We start from the raw sequence: 13,450 nt of genomic DNA, 5'->3' as shown, positions 1-13,450 counted from the left end.
CATGAATTAAGTTTCAACTCTCCCATTTACTGGTTTGCAGTACTGGGGTAAGTGACTAATTCTCTGTTATTATCTGTATTGGAATAGAGAGAGAGAGAGTAGGTAGGAATATAGAGTTTGTCTGTGTGTGTGTGTGTGTGTGTGTGTGTGTGTGTGTGTGTGTGTGTTTTCTTTTTTGTCTATATTGGGAAGTGTTTTTTTGGTCTGCTTGTCCTATCAGTTACATGAGAGAAGGGTGTTAAAAATCTCCAACCATAACTGGGTTTGCCTCTTTCTCCTTTTGTTTCTCACTTTTTCTTGCTTATACTTGTAATTAGTTGCATTCAAATTCACAGTTGTTATATCCTGTAATGTTCTGGCCAATGTTTAACAGCCAGCTCACTAAGAGGGAAGAAAGAGACAATCCCTAATTTGTTAGCATTTGCCCATTTCCATGGTGTAAATGCTTGTACCATGGCTGATTTCAAGCTACAAATAGATTACAGAACATGAAGATAGGAAGAGATAACATGTTGGGTCTAAGAAGCTAGTCCAAGTTGGCTTTAGCCCACCATTGGTATGTCATCCTGTTAGAATGATTATTCTATCATTATGAAATATCCCTTTTCTGCTTATTACCTCAATGTGTACTTTTTCTATTGTTTGTATAATTATACCAGTTTTCTTTTGGTTAGTGTCTGCATGGCATATCTTTGTCCATCCTTTTATTTTTAACCTTTCTGCATCCTTTCCTTTATTGTGTTTCTTGTAACCAGCACGTCATTGTATTTTTATTTGTAATCTACGTTGGCAACTTTAGACTTATTTAGGGTATTTGGTCTGTTTACATTTAATGTAATTACTGTTACATTTACATTTAAACCTGTTCTCTTACTATTATTGTGTATTTATTTCATATCTAATTTGTTTCCTCTTTCCTCCTTTCTTGCCCTTGAGTGGTAAAATATTTTTTTCTATATTTCCTCTTTTAGCTACTAGCCATACATTATTTTTATTTCCTTTTAGTGGCTACCCTAGAGACTACAGTGGTCACCTTCATATCCTTGACTTTATAGATGCTATATAAATTAATACTTTTCACGATGGCTCATGCCTGTAATCCCAGCACTTTGGGAGGTTGAGGCAGGTGGATCCTTTGAGGTCAGGAGTTCAAGACTAGCCTGGCCAACATAGTGAAACCCTGTCTCTACTAAAAATACAAAAAAAAAATTAGCCAGCTGTGGTGGTATACGCCTGTAATCCCAGCTACTTGGGAGGCTGAGGCAGGAGAATTGTTTGAACCCAGGAAGTGGAAGTTACAGTGAGCCAAGATCACACCACTGCACTGCAGCCTGGGTGATGGAGTGATATTCCATCACAAAAAAAAAAAAAAAAAAAAAAATTAGTATTTTTCCACTTTTCAGACAATGCAAGCCCAGATAATGCACTCCAGCCCAGGTGACAGAGTGAGACTCTGTCTCAAAAATAAATAAATAAACAAACAAATAAATAATAAGTGCTTTTCCACTTTTCAGGTAATACAAGAATATTACCACACTTTAATTCCATTTATCTCTTCCTGACATTTTGTGGCACTGCTCTCTGTATTTTTATTATACATATATTTAAAACCCTAAATATTTTAAACTGACCATTTCGTTTTTTCTTCCTATTTATCCTTTTCTATGCTTTCTTTTTTGTTGTTTTTTAGAACATCTTTATTATAACTTTATAACTGTTGGACATATTTTGGCGATACATGTATTATTTTGGGGATACATATATTTTGATACATGTGTACAATGTGTGATGATCAAATTAAGGTAATAAGAACATCCATCACCTCAAACATTTATTTTTCCTTTGTGTTGGAAACTACTATTTTTAGTTGTCTGAGGAACCTCTATACTGTTTTCCATAATGGCTGTCCTACTTTACATTCCCACCAATAATGTATGAGCATTCCCCTTTCTCCTCATCTCCTTGCCAACATTTATGTCTTTTTTATAGTAACCATTCTAAATGGGATAAGATGATATCTCATTGCACTTTTGATTTGCATTTCCCTGATGATTAGTGATGTTGAGAATTTTTTCATATACCTATTGGCCATTTGTATATCTTTAGAGAAACATCTATTCAGCTCTTGTGCTGATTTTTTAATAGGATCATTGGGTTTTTTGCTATTGAGTTGGTCGAGTGCCTTAAATATTCTGGTTATTAGTCCCTTGTTGGATTGATCGTTTTCAAATATTTTCTCTCATTCTGTGAGTTGTCTCTCTTCACTTTTTGTTGATTGTTTCCTTTGCTGCACAGAAACTTTTAGGCTTGATGTAATCCTATCTGTGTACTTTTGCTTTGTTACCTGTGCTTTTGAGGTCTTAGCGAAAAAATCTATGCTTTTCTTTCCTTTGTTGCCATGCTTTCATCTGGGATAATTTGCCTTCTGCTAGAGAACTTCCTTAAGTATTTCTTTTCACGGCAGATCTCATGTCCTGACCAAAATATAAGAGTTTGGCCCTCCTATGCAAGACTGGCAGGTTTTATAGTTTCAAAAATAAGTATAAGCTAACTTCAATATATGTCCTGTTGAGTGTAATTTTTTCCTTATTACCTATATATTAATTGGCTATGTTAGCTATGATGAAGTTGTTGTCACCTAAGCCTGGGTACACAATTATGCAATCTGTGTGCTTTGGATTCAGAGTCCTAGCATTGTTTAAAGCCAAGTTAGAAAAATGATACCTCTTTAGAGAAGAGCAACTGATGGGGAATCTCAGCTGTCATCTTGGCTGTGCCTTGCAGTAGAATTTTAGAACTGCACACAAGTATAAAAAACAATCTCAGTAACAATCCATTAAAAATAATTGCATTTTATTAGGTATCTAGTTCAGAACAAATTTACGGTTGAAATGCAATAAAACTTTTCATTTCTTTTTTTTTTTTTTTTTTTTTTTTTTTTTTTTGAGACGGAGTCTAGCTCTGTCACCCAGGCTGGAGTGCAGTGGCATGATCTCAGCTCACTGCAACCTCCACTTCCCGGGTTCAAGCGATTCTCCTGCTTCAGTCTCCTGAGTAGCTGGGATTACAGACACCTGCCACCACGTCTGGCTAATTTTTGTATTTTTAACAGAGACAGGTTTTCACCACATTGGCCAGACTGGTCTTGAACTCCTGAGCTCAGGTGATCTGCCCACCTCTCCTCCCCAAAGTGCTGGGATTACAGGTGTAAGCCACAGTGCCTGGCCAACTTTTCATTTCTTGAAGCAAACAGTTGAAACCCAGTTTCATGAAAAGTGCATTCCTCGTGAAGGTATAAGGATCTTCCTCAACTACTAGGAAATAAAAACTTCATTTAAACTTTAATGATATTACATTTAATTTTTTCACTTGAGCATTTTCAGTACATAAAAGAGGTTCTCATTTAACTAATAATGCAAATTCCAAGATACTATATAAAACATTCACAGTTAAAATAATTTTCCCAAATGTTTCCCACATGATTCAATATGATCCAAAAATACTATGTATTTTTTTTTCAAGTCTTCATACAATGACAAAACAACTTTGTAGAAATATTTAAATTAGTAGGCATTAGCAAGTTTTTGGTTTGATAGTTGGAAGCAAGAAATTTAAACAATCGGAATTTCTTGAGCTTGGGTTTTATAGCCAAATATTATTCTGGCTAGTAAAACTTGCTCCTTTTAAGCCTTGTGTTAAAGAGAAATAATAATAATAAATTGAAATTTAAAAAAAAAATCTAAAGCCTTTTTAGAAATAAATTTCACATACGTCTCTGCAGCAAATGCTATGCCTTCTGTATCAGGTCCTGAATTTCTATAGTGATTACCCAATCATTGGATCCTTCTAGTGGAACATCAGTTATGATTGAACCACCTAAATGTATGATGTATTTGTTTGATCCAAATAATGCTTTGCCAGTAATCAATCCAGGCAATTCTTTGGAAACGGTTTTTTGTGTGGTCATAATAGGTCCATCCAAATCACGGTATAAGTCACTATCCCCTGTTAAGAATAATCGTACCCAGAACCAACCCGTGGTTTCTTCCCTCACCACTTACTTCTGTGCCCCAACCTTAGAACCCAAGCTCAGGAAAAGAATCTGGCTCTTTATCACCTGCAGGATGAAGAAGCGCAAGCTTCTCTGGAAGGCCTACGAAGCCTTGGTGACCTGATTTTTGATCACCTGTCAGCATTTTCTCTTTGCTATCAAAGTCAGCACTCTCCATCATATTTAAATATCTGTCCTAGTCTGTTCTCTGTTGCTAGAACAGAACACCACAGAGTCAGGAATTTTTAAAGAGAAGAAATTTATTTCTCACAGTTCTGGGGGTTGGAAAGTCCAGAGCATGGTGCAAGTGTGTAGTGAGGGTTACCCCACGCCAGAAGGTGAAAGCAATGATACAAGAGGCAACCTGGGCTGGATTTGTTTTACCAAAACTCAGTCACATGATAACTAACCTACTTTCACGCTAAGATTAATCCATTCATGAATGCTCTACCCTCTTAAACCAATCACCTCTTATTAGGCCCCTCCTCTCAACACTGTTGGGTTGGGGATTAAGTTTCCAACACATGGACTTTTGGGGTACACATTCAAACCACAACACTCTCTGATGTTCCCTGAACATACTCTACTTTCTCATTCCTATCTGGAAAGCTCTCCTGCCCTGTCCTCCTGGCCAACTCCCATTCATTCGAGCTCCTCAGAAAAACTTTCCTAACTTTCCTCACACAGGAATGCATGCTACTTACACTTAAGATTACATTCTATATTCTAATTTCTTGCTTCAGTGTTTCATTTTTGCTATTTTCATGTTTATCTCCCTTCACTGAACTATAACCTCCTTGTAGGCAAATGGTAGATTTTAATACTTATAATCACTCAGCACAGCACAGTGTGTGAGGCATAATAGGTGCTCAAGTCCTTCATGTTTTTACATTTTATTGTCATGTATCAGACACTGTACTCTGAGTTGTTGAGAAAAAAATGCAGGGTCCCTGTAAGCTTACTGTCTGGGGGAGACACTGATGTTAATCAAGTGATAATACAAGTAAATACATAATTATAACTTGAAATAAGTACTCTAAACACACACACACACACACACACACACACACACACACAAAACCACGATCTAGGTTGAGCATGGGGGAGGAGGAGAGGTCAAAAATGCTTCCCTAAGGAAGTAGTGCTTGACTTGCTTGCCTTCTGAAGAACTAGTAATGAGAGATAAAACTGGAGAGAAGATATAGGCCAGAATATGAGGGATCTTCACAAGGCCATAATAAGGATTTAGTTCTTTATCCTAAAAGCAAAAATTAGGCATTGAAGGTTTTTAAGGAGGTGACTGACATTATCAGACTTTGATTTGGAACAATGCTCACACTGTACTTTGGAGAATGAATTGAAAAGAAAAATAAGTGATTGAATAAGTGAACATATTAATAAATTAACTAATATGTTAATTCTTTACTATGTTAACCTCATCTAATTGAAATTTGAATTTTAATACACTTCTGGTATAACACTGTGTAACTGAAACATAATATGAGCTACATATGTAACTTCAAATTTTCTAATAGCCACATTAAAAAACATAAAAGCTCAGGCACAGTGGTTCAGGCCACCCAGCACTTTGGGAGGCTGAGGCGAGCAGATCACTTGAGGCCAGGAGTTCAAGACCAGCCTGGCCAACATGGCAAAATCCCATCTCTACCAAAAATACAAAAATTAGCCAGGTATGGTGGTGCATGCCTATAATCCCAGTCACGCAGGAGGCTGAGGCACAAGAATCACTTGAACCCAGGAGGTGGAGGCTGCAGCGAGCCAACATGGTGCCACTGCAATCCAGCTTGAGTGACAGAGCGAGACTCTGTCTCAAATAAACAAATAAAATAAAAAGAAACAAGTGAAATTAATATTAACAATGTACATAATATATCCAAAATAATATCACTTCAACATGTAATCAGTACAAAGGTATTATTGAGATGGTTTACATTCTTTTTTTAAATATACTAAGTCTTTGAAATCCAGTGTGTATCTTTCGCTGACAGCACATCTCAATTTAGATAACTATGTTTCAAGCGCTCAGGAGTCACTGTGGCCAATGGCTACCATATAGCAAAGTGCAGTTTTAATACCTTCACCCAGTGGTTCCCAAAGCTGCTTATACATCAAAAGTACCACCCAGATACACTTGTGAAAAATATAAATTGCCCAGAAACTCTCTCCATTTTGTTAAACACCTCTAGGGAGAGATCCAGAGATCTGTTTCTGATTAAGTACACCAGGTGATGCTGATGCAACAGTTCGTGGACAAGCATACGCAGTTTCTGAATTGCCTCAAAGTTGTGAATATAATGAAACATTTAGGCATCCTGGAAAATTTTGAGTAGTGTTATGGGAAGCCCAGAATAAAGGATATTTGGGACACCCCTCAAATAATTTCACAAATTCTTTACCATACAGTATTGCTAAATAAAAAGTTCAATCTGGTAACTTCCGGTTCCTGAAAAGATAGCAAACTAACAAAGCTATTGTCTCCTGGAGTCTCCAAATCCATTCCTGAAGATGCCACATATATGGTGGGGGGGGGGGGGGGGGGGGGGGGGAGGGTGATAAATAATGAGCCTAACTAGGAAACTCTGAAAACCCTTAGGAGGTGAAAGGGAGTTGGGTCCATTGTGATGGAGAAAGGAAAGCCTGGAGGGACAAAGAGGGACACTAATGGAGGTAGAGGGTGGAATGAAAGGATAGAATCTCTGATTGTTCCCTTTTCTACCCTACATTAGCTTGGGTGGATCATGGCCCACCTCAACTCAAGATGGTTATAAAAACCAAAGTCAGCCTAACAAGTGTCCAAGGAGGCAGAAGAACACCAGGAAAACTGATAACTGTGCATACACGTTGGTTTAGAACAGTTCTCTTCTTCCTTCCACCCAAAAGTCTAGATGATTACTGCAGAAGGCAGCAGCTCTTGGAAATGGTGTGGCAAAATGGGAGTACTAGAAGTTAACCTGAGAGGCGTATGCTCTTCATAGGAGGGCAGACTGGGGCTAGTGGAGCCCGGATTGTAACACCAGAGGTTTTCTACCATGATGCTCATCGACTCTTCTGCTTACCCTCCACATTCAAAAGAATGACCAGAAGAGTTACAATCCAAGTCCTATGCTTTTGACCCTACCTTACAAATATGAATTACAACTATGCTTGCTAATACTCTCAAAGGAATAGGAGATCTCCAGAGAAGATATTATAAAATCTGGAGTGTAATTCCGAAAGATTTTTTTAAACTGGATAATTCACACTGGAGGGACAGAATTAATGGGCAAAAAACTAAAGATTTTTAAATAAGTCAAAAGTCGGGCATGGTGGCTCACACCTGTAATCCCAGCAGTTTGGGAGGCCAAGACGGGTGGATCACCTGAGGTCAGGAGTTCAAGACCAGCCTGGCTAATATGGGAAAACCCTGTCTCTACTAAAACTACAAAAATTAGCTGGCTATGGTGGCGGGCACCTGTAATCCCAGCTGCAGGGGCAGCTGAGGCAGGAGAATCACTTGAACCTGGGAGGCAGAGGTTGCAGTGAGCCAAGATCGCACCATTGCCCTCCAGACTGGACAACCAGAGCGAGACTCCATCTCTAAAAAATAAATAAATAAATAAAATGAATTAAAGGAATACCTTCAGAGAGATAAAGAGGGATATTAGAAATATGAAGCAATAATAAGCTAGAGACAATGGTTATGAAAAACATAGTGATTGAAGTGAACTTAGTGGATAGGTTGACTAGCAGACTGCATACCATCAAATACCAAAATAGTAAGGTAGAAATTACTTGGGGAACTCTCCCAGAAAGTATCTGGAAGCAATAAAGAGATGGGAAACATAAAAGTTAAAAGGTATGCAGAAAACTCTGATAACAAAACCTAACAACATTACAAGAAGAAAGAACTGCAGATAAATAAATATCCTTCATAGACATAGATGAAAACTCTTAAACAAAATATAAGTTAATTGAATCCAATTATGTTGAGATATTATAAAACATTTGAGTTTATTAAGGTTGCAGGATATGAAATCAAAATACAAAAATCAATTGTATTTCTGCAACCTAGCAATGAAAAATCCAAAATGAAATTAAATGAGTAATCCTCATTTAAAATCATATCAAGGCCAGGTGTGGTGGCTCATGCCTGTAATCCCAGCACTCTGAGAAGCTGAGGTGGGCGGATCCCTTGAGCCCAAGAGTTTGAGACCACCCTGGGCAACATGGCAAAACCCCATCTCTACAAAAAAATACCAAAAATAAATTTAGCTGGGCATGGTGGCATGCGCTCGTGGTCCCAGCTACTTGGGAGGTTGACGTAGGAGAATAGCTTGAAACCAGGAGGTCGAGGCTGCAGTGAGCCATGATTGTGCCACTGCACTCCAGCCTGGGTGACAGAGGGAGACCCTGTCTCAATTTAAAGAAAAAAATCACATCAAGAATAAAATGCTTAGGAATAAATTTAGCAAAAGATATGTAAAAACTTGTACACTGAAAACTACAAAGCATTGTTAAATCAAGTTAAAGACAATCTAAATAAATGAATGGCATTCCGTTTTCATGGATAAGACACAATGTTGTTAAGATGACAATCCTCCCCTCACTTATCTATATATTCCACACAGTCCCGATGAAAATCCCAAGTTCTTTTGTAGAAATTGACAAGCTGGCACTAAATATACAGAGATGCAAACAACCAAGAATAGCCAACACAATTTTCAAAAGAAAAGAAAGTTGGACTTACTATAAAGTCATAATAAAGTGTGGTATTTGTGTAAGGATAGACATATAGATCAATGAAACAGAATATAAGGTCCAAAAATAAATCTTTATCTTTGTGGTCAATTGATTTTTTAAAATATCAAGGCAATTCAAGGATAAAGAATAGGCTTCAACAAATGGTGCTTGGACAATAAGATATCCATATGCCAAAAAAAAAACTTAAACCATTACCTTGTCCACCTTATGGATGATATCCTTAGTTCTACCACATGTGGGTTCCACCAACTGTGGATCAAATGTCCAGATGTGAAACAATGGATGCAGATGGCAGATTGTAGAACTTGAGCATTCTCAGATCTGTGGTGGTCCTGGAACCAGTCCCCCACAGAAACAGAGGGATGACTCTAGATACAAAAGCCAACTCAAAATGGATCACAGACCTAAATGTAAAAGCTAAAACTATAAAACTTCTAGAAAATATAGGAGAAATATCTCTTTGCAACCTTGAGCTAGGCAAAAAGTTATTAGTGTGACACACACAAAAAAACCATTCATTTAAAAATTGAGAGACCGGGTGCAATGGCTCACACCTGTAATCCCAGCACTTTGCGGGGCGGGTGAATCACCTGAGGTCAGGAGTTTGAGACCAGCCTGGCCAACATGGTGAAATTCCGTCTTTAATAAAAATACAAAAATAATTAGTCAGGTGTGGTGGCACCTGCCTGTAGTCCCAGCTACTTGAGAGGCTGAGGCAGGAGAATCATTTGAACCCAGGAGGCGGAGGTTGCAGTGAGCAGAGATCACGCCATTGCACTCCAGCCTGCGTGACAAGAGTGAGACTCCGTCACAAAAAATAAAAATAAAACTTGATAAACTGGATTTAATTGAAGTGCAAATTTTTTGCTCTTTTAAAGACAACTAAGAAAAGGAAAAGCCAAAAACTGGGAAAAAGTATTTGCAAACCATACAAGGAATTGGCATTAATTATGCATTGCTTTGTATCAATTATCCAGAAATTTGGTAGTTTAAAACAAGAAACATTTATCCCTTCCCACAATTTCTGAGTGTCCGGAATCTGGGTGCAGCTGTTGGCCAGAGCCGCAGTCATGTAAAACTGGACTAGGACTAGAGAATCTTCCTCTAAATTCACTCATATGCTGTTGACAGGCTGAAATTCCTTGCTGATCGTTGACCAGTGCATTAGTTTGCCAAGGCCACTATAATGAACTAGCACAGACTGAGTAACTTAAATTTACTTTCTCACAGACGCTAAAACTCCAAAATAAGTTGTCACCACCAGTCTTGTTTTTTCTGAGGCCGCTTTTGCTGGCATGCAGGTGGCCACCTCACTGTACCACTGTATAGTCTTTTCTCTTTGCAGGCATCTCTCTTGTCTCTTTTTGTGTCCAAATTTCCTCTTCTTATAAAGATATCAGTCAGATTGGATTATGGCCCACCCTAATGGTCTCATTTTAATGAAATCACCTTTAAAGGTTCTATCTCCAAATACACTCACAGTCTGAGGTACTGGCTGTTACGGATTTAACACACGAATTTGAGGGGACACAATTCAGCCTGTAAGAGCCAGTAACTTTGGCCCACTGCCACATGGGCCTCTTGGTACTCACAACCGTGGCAGCTTGCTTCCCCCAGAGTGAATGATCTAGGAAGGAGAACAAAAGAGCAAGAGCCTAAGGCAGAAACCACAGCCTTTTTCCAAACCTAATCTTAGAGGTAACGTATTACTTCTGCTGTATGCTATCAGTAACACAGACCAATCCTGGGATGACGGAAGAGCAGTCTACACATTGGTCTGAACACTGTGGGGGTGAGGGGATCACTGGGGAACATACTGGTGCCTGTCTACCACAAACCTGTATGCATAATATATGAATAACTACTATAATTTGATAATAAAAGATGTCAATTAAAAAGGAGCAAAAGATTTGAATAAACATTTCATTAAAGAAAATATCTAAGTGGCCAGTTTAACATGAAAAGATGTTCAACATCATTAGTCATTAAAGAAATGTAATTAAATAACATTAAAGAAATGTAAGTTAAATTCGCAACGACATATCACTACACATCTATAATCAAATAACTGATAATACTAAGAATTGGCAGGGATGTAGAGAAACAGGAACTCTCAGCCAGTGGGAATGTAAAATGGTATAGCTACTTTGGAAAACAGTTTGGGCATTACTTTAAAAATTAACATAAATTTATATGGCCTAGCAATTCCACTCCTAGTTATTTACTTACGGGAAATGTAAACATGTCCACACAAATACTTGTATACGCATGTGGAAGCAGAATTATTCGTAATAGCCCAAACTGGAAACAAGGCAAATGCCCACCAACTGGTACATGCATGAAAAAACATGCCACATTCATACAATGCAATGTTATTCAGCAATACCGGGCATTAAGCACTTTCACCTAATATATTTATGATGTCCTCTGAGAGAATCCTGCAAAATGCTGCAGAATCCTTCAGAATGCCTGCGTCAGGCTGTTACTTAAAAAGAATGGAAAGAAAAATTAATGCCCTCTTTCCTACTTGAAACCCATCAGGATTCCCAGTTATATATTTTGTGTCCGTCACTGCTAGTTAATTCCCATGCATGATCTCATAATCTTCGCAATGACACTGAGATTTGTGTTAATAATACCATGGTCCCCAGTTTATAGCTTTAAGAAACTAAAGCTTGGAAAGGCATAACATCAGGTGTGTCTATTTTCATACAAGATCGGATTTAATGGTTAACACAGATGAGGGTGGGTTTTCCCATTTCCAGAGTGTAAGGGTTTCACTTCTCTCCCTCTGCTGGTCTCCTCCACTCTTAACACCGAGTAGGGCGTGGAGGGTGGCCTAGGGTGTGGCCCAGGAGGCTTCCCCAGGGGAAAGGGGTGGAGGAAACCAGGCGGTTTGAAACCCATTAGAATTCCGTTATATATTGAGTTTGTATCCGTCACTGCTAGTTGATTCCCATGCATTATCTCATATAATCTTCGCAATGACACTGGGAGATTTGTATCAATAATACCATGGTCCCTAGTTTATACCTTTAAGAAACTAAAGCTTGGAAAGATGTAACATCGGGTGTGTCCTCCATTTTCATACAAGATTGGATTTAATGGTTAACACAGATTAGGTTGGGTTTTCCCATTTCCAGAGTGTAAGGGTTTCGCTTCTCTCCCTCTGCCGGTCTCCTCCACTCTTTACACCGAGTAGGGCGTGGAGGGTGACCTAGGGTGTGGCCCAGGAGGCTTCCCTAGGGGAAGGGTGTAGTAGAAACCAAGCGGGAGACGAAAATACACCTGGGCAAGTCACGCAGTTACGCTTCTTGGCCCAGAGCATCCGGCAGCGCCTCCGCAGAGCCGTAAAGAGTTCTATAAGTCGTGAAGTGTCGAGGAGCAAGAGCGTTGCTTTACGGCGATTCGAGCAGTCGCGTCAAGCTGACTATTCTGGGCTCTTGGCTACTTGGCTTCGCACGTGGGCCGCCGTAGGTATTCCGATCGGTAGTTCCTCCTATTCGTGTGTAGCAGCCACATTGAAGGATAGAGTGGCAACAGAGGCCAAGTATCGTGAGTTTGCTGCTGAAAATGAAGGGAAGTCTGGGGGAGGTCTCCACAGCGTAGCTGAGGGGGTGCGGCTAAGTCCAGAGCCTGGCACGGGCGGAGGAGGTCGGCGGCAGAGAGGAGGGGAAAGGGCTGACAGGAATGAAGGAGATAGGGGCTGGAGAGAAAGGAAGTGGACAAAGGCCAGAGGAAATACCGATGGACCTAACGGTAGTGAAGCAAGAAATTATGGACTGGCCAGATACAGAAGGCAGGTTGGCTGGCCAGTGGGTAAAACAGGAGGTGGAGGATAGGCCTGAGGTGAAGGATGAGAAGGCAGGCGTATTGGAGGTGAAGCAGGAGACGGATAGTAGTTTAGTGGTAAAAGAAGCGAAGGTGGGTGACCCAGAGGTAAAGGAAGAGAAGGTAAAGGAAGAGGTAATGGACTGGTCAGAAGTGAAGGAAGAGAAGGATAACTCGGAGATGAAACAGGAGGAGAAGTTTGTTGGTCAATACATAAAAGAGGAAGTGATGCATGGAGAGTGTGTAAAAGAAGAGAAGGATTTCCTGAAGAAAGAAACCGTGGATGATACAAAGGTGAAAGAAGAGCCTCCGATAAATCACCCGGTGGGTTGCAAGCGGAAACTGGCCATGTCAAGGTAGGGCATGGGGAATTCCATTTAGGGGAATAAAGCTGTGGAATCCTCATGTCTAGAGTGAAGGAAACCACACTATCAGGAGAAGGTGGAATAATGAAAAATAAGCACAAGTTTGGGTTTCTGGAGTCAGACGGCGTTCGTGGGGGTGGGTTGGGAAGTGGAGGGTGTTGTAGATGACAACACAACAAATTCAGTGAAAATATATGAAGTTGGTAGTGTCCAGTGGGTAATGAGCAAGTTAGGAAAGTGAAAATTCTGGGGACCAAAAGATCATTTGGAACTGGATCTGGCTTGACTTAATATGCTCTTTACTTCGTATTCCTTTGAGAGAGAATAGAGATGAGAAAGTCTAATAAAACCAACAGTGACAACGTAGATTAAGTTAAAATTAGGCAAAATTACAGTTGATCTCAATTATCAAACTTCTGCATGGGTGCTGTGAATATTTATT

At 39.5% G+C, this 13,450-nt stretch overlaps 1 protein-coding gene across 3 annotated transcripts in view; it reads left to right on the top strand.

Annotated features, from left to right (window-relative positions):
• The first annotated feature begins 12,202 nt into the window (after nucleotides 1-12,202).
• The window catches only part of ZNHIT6 (zinc finger HIT-type containing 6), a 54,259-nt gene continuing 53,011 nt past the window's right edge, over nucleotides 12,203-13,450 (top strand). For all 3 annotated transcript variants that reach the window (XR_004052196.1, XM_030913291.1, XM_030913290.1), the window contains exon 1: nucleotides 12,203-12,999. Coding sequence is in view for 2 of the 3 variants with exons in the window: in XM_030913291.1 (XP_030769151.1) it covers nucleotides 12,503-12,999 (497 nt within the window). In the remaining variant the exon portion in view is untranslated. The remainder of the gene's footprint in view (nucleotides 13,000-13,450) is intronic.

This window comes from Rhinopithecus roxellana, chromosome 12 (assembly GCF_007565055.1).
Source record: "Rhinopithecus roxellana isolate Shanxi Qingling chromosome 12, ASM756505v1, whole genome shotgun sequence".
NCBI classification, from domain to species: domain Eukaryota; kingdom Metazoa; phylum Chordata; class Mammalia; order Primates; family Cercopithecidae; genus Rhinopithecus; species Rhinopithecus roxellana.
This window is presented reverse-complemented; position numbering and strand designations above follow the sequence as displayed.